This window comes from Xylaria bambusicola (genome assembly GCF_022495145.1).
Source record: "Xylaria bambusicola strain CBS 139988 unplaced genomic scaffold F5B22scaffold_36, whole genome shotgun sequence".
Taxonomy (NCBI): Eukaryota; Fungi; Ascomycota; class Sordariomycetes; order Xylariales; family Xylariaceae; genus Xylaria; species Xylaria bambusicola.
In genome coordinates, this window is record NW_025953589.1 from 374,753 (window position 1) to 393,217 (window position 18,465).

General features: G+C 50.2%; 5 protein-coding genes across 5 annotated transcripts; 3 read left to right on the forward strand and 2 right to left on the reverse strand.

Moving 5' to 3' along the window:
* Positions 1-164: 164 nt before the first annotated feature.
* F5B22DRAFT_648783 (FAD binding domain-containing protein) lies at positions 165-2,353 on the forward strand (the record flags this gene model as incomplete). The annotated part of the gene is made up of 4 exons (XM_047979072.1): positions 165-283; positions 339-1,121; positions 1,240-1,943; positions 2,001-2,353. 4 exons carry the CDS (start codon positions 165-167, stop codon positions 2,351-2,353), a joined length of 1,959 nt encoding a protein of 652 aa, XP_047828729.1.
* Positions 2,354-3,221: 868 nt separating this feature from the next.
* On the forward strand, positions 3,222-6,247 carry F5B22DRAFT_637887 (actin-domain-containing protein; the record flags this gene model as incomplete). Its single annotated transcript, XM_047977504.1, has 6 exons — positions 3,222-3,270; positions 3,326-3,593; positions 3,657-3,956; positions 4,504-4,519; positions 4,823-5,329; positions 5,432-6,247. The coding sequence occupies 6 exons, from the start codon at positions 3,222-3,224 to the stop codon at positions 6,245-6,247; spliced, it is 1,956 nt and encodes a 651-aa protein (XP_047828730.1).
* A 1,420-nt stretch (positions 6,248-7,667) lies between these two features.
* F5B22DRAFT_315037 (uncharacterized protein) lies at positions 7,668-9,764 on the reverse strand. The gene is made up of 2 exons (XM_047970650.1): positions 7,921-9,764; positions 7,668-7,853 (listed from the first exon to the last, which is right to left on the reverse strand). Exon 1 carries the CDS (start codon positions 9,517-9,519, stop codon positions 8,179-8,181), a length of 1,341 nt encoding a protein of 446 aa, XP_047828731.1. The 5' UTR covers positions 9,520-9,764; the 3' UTR covers positions 7,668-7,853; positions 7,921-8,178.
* A 1,224-nt stretch (positions 9,765-10,988) lies between these two features.
* Positions 10,989-11,824, forward strand: F5B22DRAFT_615989 (uncharacterized protein). The gene is made up of 2 exons (XM_047975560.1): positions 10,989-11,542; positions 11,649-11,824. The coding sequence occupies exon 1, from the start codon at positions 11,117-11,119 to the stop codon at positions 11,342-11,344; it is 228 nt and encodes a 75-aa protein (XP_047828732.1). The 5' UTR covers positions 10,989-11,116; the 3' UTR covers positions 11,345-11,542; positions 11,649-11,824.
* Positions 11,825-16,475: 4,651 nt separating this feature from the next.
* On the reverse strand, positions 16,476-18,464 carry F5B22DRAFT_315875 (polysaccharide deacetylase family protein). The gene is made up of 6 exons (XM_047970655.1): positions 17,966-18,464; positions 17,823-17,902; positions 17,210-17,765; positions 17,095-17,147; positions 16,888-17,015; positions 16,476-16,839 (listed from the first exon to the last, which is right to left on the reverse strand). Exons 1-6 carry the CDS (start codon positions 17,989-17,991, stop codon positions 16,741-16,743), a joined length of 942 nt encoding a protein of 313 aa, XP_047828733.1. The 5' UTR covers positions 17,992-18,464; the 3' UTR covers positions 16,476-16,740.
* Position 18,465: the final 1 nt, after the last annotated feature.

The following is an 18,465-nucleotide window of genomic DNA, read 5'->3' on the forward strand; positions in this document are numbered from 1 at the left end:
GTTCATAGCGGTATGAGCCTGGAGATGAGTTCCATGCCCTCCTATTCCCGCCTCAGTTATCATGGTTGAACGAATTGCCGTTTCTCGAAAATATCTTTGAGTATACTTGCAGTATTCTATCAGTCTTACCGGGACATTATCTACCCCGCGTGGATCATTTCATCATGGCAGACACTGACTATAATTTACCTACAATGAGACCCCAAACCATCGATGAACGCCAACACCCAGAAAAATATGATGTTGCTATCGTGGGAGCCGGACCGGCTGGTTTGACATTGGCGTAGGCTGGATATCAATTTCGAGTTATCGAGCTCTTTCTAATTTTCGACATACAGCGTCGTACTAGGCAGACTTGGTATCTGCACCGCAGTGTTTGACGAGCGACCCAGCCGAACGCTTGTCGGGAGGGCCGATGGGATTCAACCCAAAACCATAGAGACACTACAGATGCTAGGTCTAGCCGACAAACTTCTTCGCGATGGGGTAAAAGTTTACGATATATGCATGTGGAGGGGCTCGGCCACGTCTTCAACTCGTCGCATTAGTCGTCAAGTTCATTATCCGGCATCTATCGTCGATTTGTTGCATCCATACATCCTTCTCTGCCACCAGGGAACAATTGAATCGGTCCTGATACGGGATCTTTGTGCCAGTGGATTACGCATCAATCGCGATCACCGCTTCACAAATTTCGATCACGGGGCTGGAGAGAACAGCAGTGCTTTAGTTGTTTCTCTGAAAACGACGCCTGAAGATGATGTGAAGCATGTCTCAGCAGACTACCTTGTAGGCTGCGACGGGGCTCGATCGCTCGTACGACAGCATATTCCAGGCACCCACGCTATAGCAAAGCCTCAGGAATCATACTGGGGAGTCTTGGACGGTGTGCTAGATACGGATTTCCCCGATATATGGAGTAAGACTGTCGTCTTCTCCGAGGAACACGGTTCCGTGCTCATTATTCCACGAGAGAGAAACTTGACACGTATCTATATTGAGATGAAATCATCACATTCTGTGAAAAACGTTGATCAAACCTTCGTTATGAAACAGGCGCAGCTCGTCCTAGCACCCTATCGAGTCCAATGGCGTTCAGTGGAATGGTTTGGCAATTACCAGTAAGTAGTTTAAGCCTTGGACATACAATATTTTCAGATAAGCTTCTAGAGCTGAATCCGGTTCTGATATTTTACACCGGACTGACCCTAGCAGAACCGACTGACTTCATTTGTGTAGAGTTGCGCAGCGCGTAGCCGCACGATTTTCAGATCCAAGTCTCTGTGCTTTCATTGCTGGAGATGCGAGCCACACCCACAGTCCGAAGGCCGCCCAGGGCATGAACACAAGCATGCACGACTCGTGGAACCTAGGCTGGAAACTGAACTTGTCAGTTCGCGGCTTCGCTAAGCCTGCGTTGCTTGAGAGTTACGAGGTGGAACGTATGAAAGTTGCTCACGATCTCATCAACTTTGATTTCGAACACGCAAATGAGATCGCTGGGGGTAATATCGAGCGTTTGGCGGACAATTTCCGCGCCAACACGCGCTTCATTGCTGGAGCGGGAGTTGAATACGCCGAGAGCATCATCAATCACGGGTATAACCAGACCGGCGGGTTTGCGAAACCAGGCTGTACTCTACCACCATCAAAGGCGACTCGGTACATAGACGCGAACCCGGTCGATGTACAATTAGACGTTCCCATGCTAGGTCAGTTTCGAGTGTATGTCGTCGTCCCAGATCTACTCGGATCTGATCAGAAGAAGTTTCTGTGCGACTTGAGCGATACTGTCGAATCGGAATTATCCTTCTTAACTAGGCTCTCGCGTGCTGCCTCGGAATCTTATCGCCGAAAGCCCAGACCTCTCCGGCCAATCGATGTTTTCTCATGCCTAGAAAGATACCGGGTTTTCAGCGAGCTTTTCACATTCTGTTTACTCAGTGAGTGAGGCCCTCCCTATAATCTATATGTTCGTGCTTAGTTCATTTATCCCGTAGCGTCAACGCCCAAGGAAGACTTTGAGCTGGCATCGCTGCCTTCCTTGTTCTTTACGAGTCCATGGACAGTCTATCTAGATGATGTACCACATTTGGATACGAAAGGCCTACGTTGCATACCGAAATGGCTAGGAGGACTCGAGCATGGCGAGGTCGCTATTGTCAATGTTCGCCCAGACGGCTATGTAGGCTCAATCAAGAAATGGGACGTTTCCAGGCAAGATGTTGGTGAAGCGGCAGCGCACTGGTTAGATGAATATTATGACAGCTTTTTAGATGTACCAGATGGGGGACGTAGTGAAGCGACGAGCGAAGTTGAACCCCTAGATGATAAGAAATGTCGGGAGCTCTAGATAGAAATATTGCCTTGGTAGAAGTGAATTAATTATTTTCCCATCTACACCAAGCATAGGATCACATGGAAAGCAACTCTTTCTACCTCAAGAGCCAAAACTCAGGGGCTGCCTGCCTGCTTTGACTACCAAGACTTGGCACACGTGTAAACTCTGGAGTCTTAACGGGACCTTTTGCAACAATAGAATATAGACGGGCCTGTTGTCGTGAGGTCGTTATGTATTAGCCTGAATAGCCTAGGCCAGGGGAATCCGGCAGCGGCTCCCTGTCACGGTGTCGATCTAGCCTTTTGGTGCATCATCTATAGGAGATTAACCCCATCGCAATCTATTCAGCATTCCAACCAGATATTTATCCCCCCTATCAGATCGTAGCTAAAGTAAGATAGTCCGTCACAATGATAGGTATATAGGTAGTTTGCAGTAGATTGGCCTGGGCATTGCCCTCTTACAGCTGCTGTGATCTAAGCATTCCCCAATCGGGCAATAGGGATAATAAACAGTGCCCGGAACAAATCCCATAGTCTCCGAATCTCCAAGCTCGCCTGTTCACCAAAGTCGCCGTTCTCACTGCGAACGGGGTTGACGTCAAATGACTCGAGTCAAGCTCTGCGAAGTCGTGGGGGCAAAAATAGCACCCAGTCACTTATCCTGTGTCCTAGCTAGAGTGCCGGTCGCGAAAATGTTTATATTGCCTTGGCCATGCCAACTCAGACGGAAAAGCTCTCACCGAATATGGCGTCTGGTTAGGAGTAAAGTGAGCCGCGATTCATTCTGCTGATCAAGTTTGTTTGACATAAAGGGCCAAAAGCCAGTTCTCTTCACGAGCCGTCTAATATCAGCTGTAATCTGCCCTTGACCGTACACGATGAAGTGGGCATCTTCCCTCTCAGGCTTGTTGAGCCTCGTGACCTTAGGTGAGATAACGGCCTCCAAAGAACGCTGTATGATTACGTGCTCAACCATATCTAGTCTCTGCCCAAGCGGACTCGGGGACGTTTGACGATGCCGAGACAGGCATCACGTTCCAGTCCTTCACGAACGAAGTAGATGTCACATATCGACTAGCCCTCCCCGCCGATGCCAGTGCCGATAAACCGTACGATGTCATCCTTCAGGTCGTAGCCCCCATCGAAATGGGATGGGTTGGCTGGGCCTGGGGCGGCACTATGACCTATAATCCTCTAACAGTGGTCTGGGTCAACGGAGAGGAAGTGGTCCACTCGTCGCGACAGGCGCTGTACGTGATATTCCCGTTGACTGATCTCTGTAGACAGTGGAAGATACTAACCGTCTCATCAAGTGGCTACTATACTCCGATAGAATACGAGGACGCCAAGTACACGGTGCTCAAAGGCACGGGAGTCAACGCCACTCACTTCAAGTTCACGGCTCTTTGTGCGGGCTGTGCGAGCTGGCCTGACTTCGACGGCAACCCGATGACGCTGGACGGGGCTGGACTAGCCGCTTTCGCCTACGCATTTTCAAAGACGCCCGTCGAAGAGCCTGCGAGCAGTGGAACGCAGTTTAGCATCCACGATTCGGTCGGGCACTGGTACCACGACCTGGGGGCGGCGCGATCGGACAAGTTCGGGTCATGGGCGTCGGCGAATAAGACGGCGACATGGAGGAAATTGCGCCTCAGTAGACGCGGATATTAAGGCATCGATCGAGACAAGAATGGGCATAGCTATGATGGGCTTTGATGCGATGAGGAGGATATGGCAATGTTCTCGCGAGGGCGTGCGTATGGTATACAGCATATTGCTCCCCTCGATATTCCCGGACCTGTGTCTTGTATGCTCATTTATTTGTTAGTTTGGTTGGTTGGTCTAGTCACGAGTTTGGCTCTCGTTCAAATAGAAAAGAATTAGACAGATAACCAAACCATGCTGCGGATTTGCGCACCCTTTTCCAATACGTCACTCGTTTTTAAGGTGGGCCATCCTACCCGGTAGGACAGTCGGTAAGCTGTATCGAGTCTAGTCTAGGTAGTTAATTAATTCAACCAAAGTGAAGCCATTTTGGCACCTAGTATGCGACAAAGCGGTTCGTGTTCCATCCCCCTACTTGCCTACCTAGCCATTCATAATGTCATTCACAATGGATATTCTCGTACTGTAGAGACACATGTTAACGAAAAGCCCAAGCAAGCTTGCTTTTGATGTTGGTTTCTGTTGTGAGAATGCTGGATGATTGCTGGATGGTTGCTCTAGGGGCTTATTTATCTTATTTATAGGCGCATCTACCTACCTAAGTTGCCTAGGAGTACACTACGGTGCGCTAAGATGTAATTATTTTAGGCAGGTACCTGCAGTAGGTGGTAGGCGACTTTTTAACCTTGACGAGCTTCACATAATTTCGAGAGCAAACCCTGCAATCTCTAATCGCGTCATACCGGCTCGGTCCAGCATCAACATGTCTGGCTGACGGCTGTATGTCACTTCTGATTGAACAGTCCTCTAACAGCCTCGGCCTCGCCATGTCATGGCGCCTTCACGCAAATCCAAGCCTGCCCGACCAGCACCGCCATCGAGAACGCTTGTCCTGGATAACGGCGCCTATACCATCAAAGCAGGCTTTGTGTCGGCCGACGGCGCCGTCGACAACCCTCGTGCCATCCCCAACTCAATTGTCCGCGACCGCCATGGCAAGATTTATGTCGCCTCCGAGCTTGCCCAGTGCGCCGACTTTAGCGAGGCCGTGTTCCGCCGACCCGTCGAGAAGGGCTTCATCGTGAACTGGGAAGCCCAGAAGGAAATCTGGGAGCGCGAGTTCTTCGACGACAATTCCCTCCAGCCATGCGATCCCTCCGAGACCCGCCTGCTACTGTCCGAACCCTCCAACTCGCTGCCCGTGCTGCAGGCCAACTGCGATCAAATGGTCTTTGAAGAATTCGGCTTCGCTAGTTACTATCGCGCCTTGAGCGCTTCCTTGAACGCCTACCACAATATTCAAGCCATCTTCCCGACTCAGGTGAAGCCGCCTCAAGACAAGTCAGCGTCGGAGCTAGCACCAGGACCAGACCCAAACAAGCCCAAGCTGGCCACGCCGCCTGGAGCCCTGAATCCTGTTGAGCTTGTTCTGCTCATCGATAGCGGACATTCCCACACCACCGTCACCCCCGTTTTCCAAGGCAAGCCCATTCACCCTGCCGTCCGGAGACTCGACGTCGGCGGAAAACTGCTCACCAACTACCTGGCCCGCGTCCTATCCCTCCGACACTATGATATGCGCAACGAGGCTCATATCGTCAACGAGATGAAGGAGGCCGCTTGCTATGTGTCCCTCGACTTCAAAGGGGATTTGGAGCGTTCGTGGAAAGGCACCCGCGGAGAGCGCCGTGAACCTTACCTCAGCGGTGGCGGGATAGCCAAGGACTACGTTCTCCCTGACTTCCATACGAGATCGCAAGGCGTGGTACGCGACTATGACCCAGCCCAGGCGTCGCGCGCGAAACGGGTCGCCGTGGGCGAGTCCAGTGAGGACGTCCTCACGCTCCGCAACGAGCGATTCACCATTCCCGAGATCCTGTTCAACCCCTCCGACATCGGCATGCGCCAACCGGGCATACCGGAGTTGGTCCTCGAGTCCTTGAGATGTTTGCCCGTTGGGCTATGGCCTGGTCTTCTTGCCAACATACTGGTCGTGGGCGGCAATTCGCTCCTCGAGGGTTTCACCAAGAGATTGCATGAGGAGATCACGAAACTCGTGCCTGATAGCTGTATTGTCCGTGTCATGCGCCCGCCTAACCCTGTTACGAACACGTGGCTGGGCGGCGCCAACTTGGTCAGATATGGCCACCTGGACTCGCTTGCTGTCACTAAGCTCGAGTACGAAGAGCACGGGAGCGCCTGGTTGACCCGCAAATTCTCGGCAGGTCTCGGCCCTTGAAGACGAAAGTCACCAGTGTAAGTTTCTGGGACGAAATAGAAATCATTTGCGTTGCGCCGATGAGCCACCTGAGGACCGGTTGTTCGATTTCTGAGGTGAATCAAGCAGTGCTTCGACCCCTATCTGGCCTACCTATATATCTGGACTCTGTCTATCCTCGGCTGTCGGTGTATTCTGCATGTCTCTCCAAGGCTTGCACCTATGAGTGGCCACAAAGTTCCTGGACATGACGAGGAAGCAAGGACGGATTATTCTTCAGGGGGGTCACAATAGCATAATACCGGAATCTATTCCATTGCTGTAAGAAGGTATTCCATTGTTGAATGAAGGGTAGCAACAGTTATTCATCTGGCCATTGGCGCAAAGGCCCACGTTCCAGTGGATTGTCACCGTCACAGAACCGGATTGAAGACTCATTGCAGCCTCATGAGCTGGGGTGAGTGGTCCTGAATGGAGGGGAATACTGTTGGGTTTTCAGTGCTTGAGACTGTAGTTCAATGGCACCATCGCCGCTTGCGACAAGGCACCTTTAGGTGGGTATGAGCGAGTCTGTGATCCTTAGGATAGTGAGTATACCTTCCACATGACAGGCTTGCGAGCTTTCGTCTGGGAATCTGATAATTGTTCCTCCCTCTAAGCCTGAGAAGTTCTGGCCCTCTATTCGCCAAGATCGTGTAAGTCTAGCCTGGCCTTTCCAATCCAAGGAGACGGTGTAGAACTCACGGCCTAATGGAGTCTTGAGTGGCAGAGAAGCTGAGTTGACGATTCGTCGTCTGGAGGACGCAATTCAAGAGAGTTGATGTAACGAGATATATATGTTCTTCTGCCCTGCCAATTACACTATGTGTAAAGACGACTCCGGGCTCAATGAGCCCATAGAGATGCCTTACATTACGTTATCATACAATGTTACAGATTATATGCTCTCCACGAGTAGAGATCTATATCCACTTCATCACACAATCACTCAAATATGACAGGATGCATTTGACACATGTCAAAATATATGTCACTCGCAGGGGGTCGCCTAGAAATGGGAATGCTTAGAATCGGGAAGGCCTTTTTCGTGTTTTTGGTATCAATTGGCTAATATATATTGTTTGGTGAGTAGAGAAGATCAACCTAGTCCATCTCGTAGAGTGAAGCAAAGTTCTGACCGATCATGGTTCAATTTCGTCTCACTCTCGCTAGTATTCCTCAAAAGGATATGCAAATCAAATCAAATCAAATCAAGTAACATCAACGCCAACCACACTCTTTGGTAGGTTTCAAATTCCTTTCCCTGGCTCGTAATTTGTGTTCCAGCTGGTAAAGGGTTTCACTCCTTTCTAGCTGAATATCTCATCTTTAGTAAAGCTCGCGACATCGACGGCCACGGCGCTGCGAGCACCCTATACAGAACGGTCAGCAAATCCGCTTGATAGCATCAAAGGACTAGACGTCGGCCATACAATCGCACTGGGAAGGCTGTTAGTTGATTTTTCACTGCATGAATTTGACATAGGGCGCCTACCAATTTGAGTGTTGACCCCTCGTGGTGAATGATGCAATAGCCGCCGCCACACCCGTGGCAGCGTTTCTGCGTCTCGGCAATACAATCAAGGCACTGAATAAACTGGATTAGCATTTACGAAGTTCAATACGTCGGGTCGGGATTAGGGAAGGCGGCTCACGTTATGTTCGCATTCCCAGCAGCTACGCGTGATTTTCGGCGTCTGTTCAACGTCGCGTCAGCCTAAGTAAGCTCTCTTTGGCCTCCTGGGTGTATGGGTAGGGGGTTCAAAGCCACGCCTTGCGGGCGCAACTCTGTCGGCATACAATTTTAGAGAACGAGGGGAAACGGGCGGAGAACTCGCATCCTGTTCGCCACCCCACGAGATTCATCGGGTGGTGTCATGTGTTCTAGAGGTGGGCGGGTTTTTGAGGAGCCATCAACGTGGGGTCACTTTCAAGACGCAGTCGTGGCAATATCCCATCCGTACCTTGACTTTTGGCTGCTCGAAAGCAGCGAGTTCGTGATCGTTCAGACCATTGGCCTCATCTACGATGTGGACGTGTTGCAGGGTCATTTCCTCCCGGCTCGGAACCTGATAACAAGCTTCGCACCACCACTGGTTACAGCTAAAACAGTATCTTTCGCGAATACATTCAAGACAGCGGGGGACAAACTCATGCTGTCCGTTCAAATTGTTCACCGTTGTCGGCGCTGGACGCGTAGCAGACTTGACGTTCGATGAGTGCAGCGGCACAGGAGACAGCAATGGAAGGTCCTGCTGGCGAGCCGAGCCGTACACGGTGAAGCCTTCAGGGGCAGAGCCGCACGAGGCACATCCGCCCACGGCAAAGGTGGCGACACCCCAGGGGCTACCGCCATTTGCTGAGGCCGGCGTGACTGGTGTTTTGCCAAATGCAGGCGAGTTCCGGTGGCGTGGGCCGGTGCAGAGGACGGTGTCGAACTGCAACACCTCGCGGCAGTCAAGTAATGTCTCAGCCCACCCGTCGATGATGCGCTTGTTGATCACTCGGCCTTTCCGGCCGTACCAGTCATCGCCGTCTCCCGCAATGGATTCTTTCAATGATTGTTGGGATTTCTGATTCCAGCCAGCACTTATGTTGGCGCCTCTGGGCGTCGCAGCACTCTGCGCGGCTGGCGGTGCGGCAAGGAGCGGTGCGGCATCCTTCTTCCCAAAGTAATAGAGCGCCTTTAGGCGTGGCATGCCCTCTGTTCGCGACGGTCGGCAGGCGTAGCGCAGGGACTGCATGAGCTTTCGCTCATTGAGGTTCTTGACTTCTCGTACCGAGAGTATTCGGACGCGCGACTCAGGATCGATGAGGATGTCGTTGAGGAATTCGGACGTCACGGAAAGCCCGTCGAGAACTAGAGTGCCTACGTCCTGGAGTATGTTGCGCCTTCGGAGGCTTGAGAAGATGCCCCTCAGGGGCCCCGAGTAGAAGTCATCTTCGGTGAGATTCTCATCAACCTGAACGTTGCGCCAGACTTGCCCGCCATGGTCGATGCCATCGATGTCAAACTGCGCGGTCTTGACTTGTGTCAAGTCGAGATGTCTGAACACGCTAGGGGTACCGTGGAGAAGTAGGTCACGGAAGGGTCGGGAGGTTGCTGCAATGTTGAGGATGGCAGATACGGGAAGGTATGGGAGAGTTTGGTACAAAACAAGATTGTTTGATAGCAAGCCGAATAGGTTTGATGTGTGGTTCGAGGTTTCGAGATAATCGCGCGTGTGCTGATGACCTAAATCCCCGGAGGCCATTACATGCAAAGCCCAGTCCAGTCTGCAGATTGCTGTGAGTGATTTTGCCGCCACAACAGCAATGGCAGTGACCAAGAAGCAGAAGAAGAAGAAGAAGGATGATGGCTGTTGGCGACGTAGAGACTGAACTTCTGGCTGGGCTCGGCCCACGATGGTATGACGGCGCAGGGGGTAAGGAGCAACTTTGAGGAATTAATGAAGGTGGGAATATGCGCAGACCAGGCTGCCACCACCTTGGTTAACAGAGAAGTCAGAGACAATCAAATAAAAGATAGGCAACAGAGAGTGATCTGAATTGGTCCAAAGTCTACAGACTCTAGACACCAGCGAAAGTGAATACTAAGAGAGATGGATGGTGACGACTACATTACATGAAGGTTGGCAGACAAGACAGACAAACAGACAGACGGACAGAGAGAGAGGCGTGATATATGATGCGACGGTGGCGGCGATGAAAGACCAACCAAAGCTTACCAAGCCGGGGCGACAAATTATAGCCACCCATGTGTTAGCGGTGGGCAGGCAGAGGCAGAGGCCGTCCGGCAGAGCAGGGCAAACCGAGTGAGGATCTCTCGAATCCCTGCTGCTACGGCACCGATTAGAGACGCGGTGGGTGGTGGAGGAGGAGGGATTGGCGCATTGGCAGCATCTTGAAGGGGTTCAGACCGGGGTTGAATTGGGTGATTGGCGCGCTGGCGGCCGGGATTCGCAGCAAGATGAACATTCAGACAGGCTTGGCAGGTCGATCCGACCAAAGAAGGGGGTCGCATTGGCAGATATTTGGCAGATATGGGCGTAGACGTACGTCTTACTGTAAATATACATAAGTATACCTACCTACCTATAGTATACTGGATAGAGCTAGACTATACTTATAGATACTGCCAGACTATACATACTTAAGGTCTACTACTGCTGGACCCCTTCTCCGCACCACGGCCACGACTGGGAATGGGAGGGAGTGGGAGGCGAGGCGAGGCTTGCATGTAAAAAGCTTGGTCCTCTGGCTTGGTGTCGCTTCGTTGGGGAAAAGGCCGCTCACGGGACACAGACTACACCACACCAAATATGCCTCACACTACTACTACCTCATATATCAGACCAATCCCTCCATACATACCAACAGCGCGGGGTAGGCCGTTGACTTAACTTAAGTAAGTATGTACTTATATAATCAGAGAGCGGTGTGCCCAAGTAACATACGTCCATTACCGCAGCGGCGCGCTCCTCGGCGTAGATTACCTACTCTATGCAAGTAATTACTTTACTTAGGAGGGGTTTAAGTATCTGTAGTCAGACAAGTTACCTACCCAACTGTGTAGGCCTAGTACCTAGATGGGTATTGGCAGAGTGAGAAGGGAATAGGTATGTACTAAGCAATAACCCTGCTCATACCGTAAATACGTAAGGATGTAGTAGAGGTCCAAAAATACTTATACATCTGCGGTTACATATATGCCCCAAGGCAGGAAACATAGGTAACTTGTATATGGTGTTCACTCAGTAAGTATGAAGCTACTATTTAATTCCATCTGAAACTACCTAGGTAGGTAGGTAGTATGTGTACATATATGCACAGACAGCGACCACCCATCACATGATAACTTGGGTATTCTCCCGCCAGCCTAACACAGTCAAGCTAACCTCGACCCTCCTGTCTCTGTCCTCGCCAACGCTAGCAATTAGGTATCCTTCCGGCATCAATCAGGCTGTTCCGATATTTTGTTTTTGGATAAACAGAGAAAAAGAGAGCTTGATCCGCGGACATCCAGGGCTTGGGAGCTGGGCAACAGCTTGGTATATTGAATTGGCCGACTTGGCTTGACTTGGCTGACTTGGCTGACTTGGCAAAGTCGGTTTGATTCGGCGTTATCCTTATACTATGTATGTAGATTGTCGTGTAGAGACAGCAATGGTGAATGCTAGAGGAGGCGATGAATACGTGTTCAATCCTTTGCACATCACTGGGGACGAACGAAGTGCTGAAACCAGTTGTCCATGAATTCAACGGATTCACCCATGACTAAATGCTCACATGTTATCGGGTAAGGTTATTTGTATGCTTATGAAAGTGCTTATATGGAAGGGTAGGTAGTGCACAGGGTAACTATGATAACTCAGCTACTCACACTGCGGCATACCGTGATAACAGAGGATCGAAAAACTTGAAGACATTCGATATTTCAAGACAAGATGCGCATCTCATTCTCTCTCTCTCTCTCTCTCCCCTGACGCGTGGGAGCGTACCGACTATGTACATATAGGAATAGTGAATAGGTACCGGTAGTAGAAGCCAAGGCGTATGTACGTACCTAAGTACACCTACCTAGCTAGCTATAGGCCCACATAGATAAACTGATAACAGTCCCCAGCTCGCCCAGGCTGGCGTCATGGAATCTCGAAGGAACCTCGAAGAATAGGATGACTGATGAACCAAAACGATTCACTCCATTGACGACTGACTTTATGAGCTTCATTTTTTGGTAATCCATCATCTTATGGTGTCGTCCTGTTTTCTCTCAATTTTCTTGTTTTTTCCTCCTCATCGCCGTCTATTTTCTATTTCCCGAAAGGTCAATTTAATACACGGCCCTCGGTACATATTTGCATTTAGTAGTGGCGAGATATACCGACGACTCAATGTTGAAGTTGCGACCTCGATGCTAACACCATCACCGCTGACATAATTCCACTGCCCTCTGTTAGAGGTCGTATTGATACACAGCTTGCCGTGATGGCCATGGCTGAACAGCCGGCCGTGAGGTGGTCGGCCGTCTTCACGGCTGCGCCGCCGTCGGCAGACTTGAAGGGCGACAAGATCATTCTGCCACAATCAGCGCTGGAGCAACTCCTGGCCGCCTCGTTGTCAACGTCGTCATCGTCCTCTTCTACCGCTTTCGACCGACGAAATCCATACGCGAGTGCTTATCCCCACGCATCCTTCACCAACTCTTTGGAACAGACGCATCAACAACTTCCCAACCCTCTCATGTTCCGCCTTGTGAATCAGGCGAACGGCAATACGGTACATGCAGGCATTCGTGAGTTCTCGGCACGTGAAGGCGAGGTTTTACTCAGCCCATACTTGATGGAGGCACTTGACATCACCCCCGATCAGCTTGCGAATTCACAGAACGACTCACCCTCCGCGAATGCCACCGATCCCGATGCTCAGTCCTCAACTACATCCGCCACAGCCCCCAAGATCACTGTTAACGCGAGACAGCTTCCTAAGGGCACCTATGTCCGATTAAGGCCTCTCGAAGCCGGTTACAACCCAGACGACTGGAAATCGCTCCTAGAGCGTCAGCTACGCGAAAGCTTCACCACCTTGACGAATGGCGCTTTCCTGTCCGTTCGTGGCGTTAAAGGCGAGACTTTCCGTTTCCTTATTGACCAATTTCGTCCCGAAGAGGATGGCATATGTGTCGTGGATACCGACCTAGAAGTCGATATTGAGGCCCTAAACGAAGAACAGGCGAGGGAGACTATGCGACAGATTCTAGCCAAGGCACAGACTACCGCGGGCACGACGGAGGGTAGTTCACTCGGCCAGGAGCTCAACATCTGGAAAGCTGTCGATGGTCGGGTTCTCCCTGGCGACTACATTGACTACGAACTGCCTTCGTGGGCTCGATCTCGCTCTTTGGAAGTTGAAATCAGCCAACTTGACGATGACTATGGTGTCGATCTATATGTTAGTCCCAAATCCTCACGCCAGAGAGCTTTGCCGCGAGACTCCGAGCATGTATTCGGTGCTTCGGCTTTTCCCCAAGGAGAGACAGGCGTCAAGCGCATTATAATCCCTCCCACTAACGCTGAGCTTGAAGAGGCTGAGGCTCTTCTCATCTCTGTTCACGGTTATAGTGATGCCTCGACCCCAGCTGATTCAGATCAATCGCCTCGTCCCTTCAGGCTCCGCGCAAGGAATATCACTGCCAATCACGAGGATGCTCCAACCACTGCCCAGAGTGCTACCAGACTTCACGGAGACAACGACGAGCAATGTCAGAACTGCCGACAATGGATTCCCAAGCAAACTATGGTTCTTCACGAAAACTTTTGTCGGCGGAACAATATAGTCTGTCCTGACTGCGGTGCTGTCTTCCAGAAGTCATCTATTGAGTGGGAAAAGCATTGGCATTGTCCCCATGACAATGCTAAAGGTTCGTCCGAGATGAGCAAATCGAAACACGATTACATATACCACAGTGGACATCAATGCCAGTCGTGTTCGTTTGTGACCAACTCGCTTCCAGACCTAGCAAGGCATCGGACCACCATCTGCCCCGGCAAAATCATTCTATGTAGATTCTGCCATCTCGAGGTGCCGCAAGAGGGAGATCCGTTCAATCCGTCTCCCGAAAGCCTTCTATCCGGTCTTTCGGAACACGAGCTTGCCGATGGCGCTCGTACCACTAACTGCCACCTCTGCTCCAAGATCGTCCGTCTTCGTGACATGGCAACGCACCTTAAGCACCATGAGCTTGAAAAGGCTCATAGACCTAAACCTGCTGTGTGTCGCAACGCTAATTGCGGACGTACCTTGCACGGTGTCGGCAAAAATGGGGCTGTTGGGTCCGGAACTCATATGGGACAAGGTCCTGGGAATGACATTGGCCTTTGCTCGCTTTGTTACTCGCCTCTCTACGTGAGTTTACACGACCCGGAAGGCAAGGCCCTAAAACGGCGCATTGAGCGAAAATATCTTTCGCAGATGATGACGGGATGTGGTAAGAAATGGTGCCGAAACGAGTGGTGCAAGACAGGCCGAGCGAACGCGAACCTTGAAGCGAAAGGATCATCGACCCAGGTCGTTCTTCCGCTGATCAAACCGTTGATGGATGCTTTCCGGGACACCCAGACGTCCATGTACTTTTGTGTGGACGAGTCCAACCAAAGGAGACGAACGCTGGCTGACATGCTAGCAAGCGAAAAGGCTTGGGATCCCGAGTGGTGTATAGCGGCGTGTGAGGCCGAAGGTCCAAATTTGGACAAAGCTCGAGAGTGGCTGATGAATTGGGCTCCCATGAAGGAGTGAATGAAGCGATCATGTTCCGATTTGCATATAGAGGGCGTTGGGGGGAAGGCTAGACACTACATTCGATACCCAGGCGAGCATATTCATAAGCATACAACATAATGCATGAGCATTTTTTTTATATTCCACCTCCCATAATAGACATCATTTTGTTTGCAACAATGAGCACACTAGACTATCGCGTACCGACTTAACAACTTGTATTGGACGGCATTTCGCAACCACATGTATTCACCTAGATACACTAACAGCATCCAAACCTAAACGCCAGATCTACCACAATCGAAAACTCGTCACTCATAGACTTGCTCATCAATGGCTCTGAAATAAATGTGAATATACTACTAACGAGAGTGGTCTTGATGAGGCAGAATAACGGGCACTTACGCAGCAAGAGCAGCCAGAGCTATAGTGCAGTGTCAGCGATCAGTTGATTTGGAGATATCTAATGCTTTCAAGACACTGAATAGATAGAAATCACGGCCCAAGGCATGGACTTACCAGTCTCCGCAGGAACAAGTGGTACAATCGCATGGACCCATGTTGACAGATGTTGGTATGGATGGAGTGTTTGGAGGCTTTTGCGACGATGGCTGTTCTGGCAGTGAAAATTATGGGTATTTGTTGCTCTTGATAGATGGGGGGGCACACCGAGAAAAGGATGAAAATTATCACCTGCGGAGGACGAGGGGCACCCCCTTATTAGTACTCGAGAACCTGTAAGCGTGGTTGGTCATGTCTATCCCGATTTCCAGTATCCCAGCATCGATCCCTCAGATCATGGTTTCCCTGCGCTCAGTCGCGTCTCCGCGGCTTCATTGCATGAGGAGAACACTCTCGCTTCTAGCTATAGTCAGCCCCCCCTCCCCCAGTTGCGCCGGTCAGTTTATTGGCGCACCCCGACTGGGTGGTAGGACTGTGGCAAGCGGGGAAGACCAGCCTTGAGCCTCCCACGCCAAACTCTCCGATATGAGATGGAGGGGTGATGGTCAGAGGTATTACATTCCAATGCCGCTGTATGGCTGAAGATAGCTGACCTTCTTCCCGTGCGTTCTCATTGATCGCCAATCATCGATATCTTGACTAATACTAATAACTGGACACATGAGGCGGCGCATAACATCGGCTGCGTTGTTGTATCGAGTTTCTCCTCAAGCCACTTTGTCACATTCTGGTAATATACTGCACACATGAGTGGATAAAAGGTTGAACTTGGGAGCATTGATTATCTCCTCCTGGCAGGTCAGATGGATGGACAATTTTGATTAGCGATATTACCAGCTATCCGGCAACCCACGGCAACGGGCATTATCGTCGTGGAACCGGACATCGCACCCTCGCTACACCTAGATTTCATTGGACAGTCACCCACACCGGTATAGCACGGCGTTCATGCTTGCGTGTGTACGTGGTGTGACTAGAAGATGGAGATAGATATTGTATATGGATGTCGTAAATACGGTGGATAGTTGCCATGGGCCAAGGCGGATGTCTAGGTATATGGTTGTTAGTTCATTGTTGTACTTGCAGTGCAGAGGCTCGCCAAGGAATTGGAGAGTATCTATTCCTGGTACATATCGCCTCAGCGTGCAGACAGGCGCAGTTCACATAACGCCGTAGGATACATAGATAGAACTATCGTGACAGCTTCTCACATTATTGTAGGATACAGTAGAGGATCGCCATTTATCGAGGGGCAAATTTTGATTGACCTGATATTCAGTAACAAGTTTACCCCGAATAACAAGAACTTATTCAATATGAGCTACTTTGGGGGTCACCGACTGAAGACGACTGAGCTGGCCAGTTAGATAATGACCCTCTCTGCATGTACTGTAAAACCATGGCGTTTCTTGTACTTCCCTAGATGCTAGATCTTAGATGCCTAATTCGAGTCACCAACTGCTAGACATCTTCGTGTCACTAAAGTCTAGCTTGGATTTTAATTGATGCCATAGTTCGATGACCCATGTTTGGTGAAGCCTATAACACTGCTTATAGTACTCAACTCTGAAAGTTGTGAGATGTGAGCTGAGAAAATCGTATGATAAATGCATCATCAGTTAGTTGCTCTGCACACGTCACTTGGCATAGCACGTCTTCTCTCATTCATCTGCTACAGGGATCTTAGATATTCCGAAGAGAAGTACATTGAATCATCACATGCCATCAATGACAGTCTAGGCTGTGGCCTGGTATCTCCTCAGGACTTCCTCCACGCTGGTCGGCATCACTGCGTCCGGAGACGGTGAACTCTTGCTCTTGAACCAATCGCACATCTGAAACATATTAGCCTATACCATCAGGAAGGTACAGCGAGTTCTTACCTCACCCATCGTCACCCACTCAACCCCTTCGTGCTTGTTGATATGTTCAATAATGCGTTCGTGCATTAGAAGCACGTGTGGCCGCCCAGATACATCCGGGTGTATAGTCATGGGAAAGATAAACTCATCTTTTGAGGATCATTAGTACACCATTATAACGTCGCTGAACACCATGCAGCATCATAAACAAATCTAGTTATCACTCACCGTATTCCCTGTAAAAGTAGTCGAAATGGTCCCTCCATATGTCTTCCACATCACTGTCAAGATGATTAGTATTGAATACATGACTATAGAGTTCGGAGTTTTGGCATGAGTATACCGTGGATTAACCCAGCCATGAGAGTTCGCCGAGTTTTTCATGAACATCATCGGGGGTAGGTCGTCGATGTACCAAGAACCTGGGATCTCTACAAGCCCAGTTTCCTTGCCCTTAATGAGAGGCTTCATCCATGTTTCCGCTTTTTGGCTGTAGTCTATCTTTGTCCAGGAGTCTCCGGTCCTCAGCCAATATGCCTGGCAATCATGGTGGGACATGGAATGATCGTATTCAATACCGTAGCTTAGAAGTAACTCAATGCCCTCCTTGCTTGTTTCCCACCACGGCGTAACACTACCCCGTGGTGGTTTACCGCAAAAGTCGGTCAAAAGCTTCCACGTCTTGTGAAGAACATCCCGTTGTTGCTCAAGCGTCATGTCTACTGGGTTCTCATGACTATATCCATGCAGACCAATCTCGTGACCAGCGTCACGTACCATGGCACACTCCTCTGGGAAGGTTTCCAAGGAATGCCCAGGGATGAACCAAGATGCCTTGATCTTGTATTTCTGAAAGAGCTGGAGTAAACGTCGCGTACCGACTGTACCAGCCCAGAGACCTATCAACGAGATTAAGATCCGAGACACAGCTGAACAAACGTACTACACCAACTTACCTCGACTGATATCGCTAGTGCTGTCTTCGCCCCCATAGGAGCCTAGCCAGCCAGCGACTGCATCAATATCAACGCCGTAGCTAAGTCCACGTACTTAGTAACCAATGCGAAGATGACGGCGCAGCATAACAGATGTTGCTTACCACACAAGAACCTTCTTATTGCCCATAGTTGTCTCTTGTTCTAACGAGTGTCCGGGATTCTTGAGATATAGCTCGCCTCAGTTAGCATAAATAGAGAGACCGTACTCCGTCTCAAGCTCATCTCAGCGTTACGACGATGTAGCTTCTTGAACAAGAGCGGGGTAGGTAGCTAGAGATACCAACAAAGCGCATTGCTGCCCACACGGGACACCTGCAGGGACACCGGGTCTTGTCAGTGGTTGATCATTATCTATCAAGTATCTCTTTTGTCCATGTGTGCACACCCTAGCACTGCCAGTGCTGTGAGGCTTTCTAGTCACATTTTATCAATCTAGACATCCTAGCGTTCTCTTATCTCGGCGTTGTTGGAGTAGTAAGTCTGCATCATCATATCTTCCGATAATAACAGGTCAACACATTTCATAAAGAGCCCAAGGGTACGGAAGTATTTTATAGACTTGCCATAATTCGGTAAAGCATCACAAAACCGGTCGAAAGGC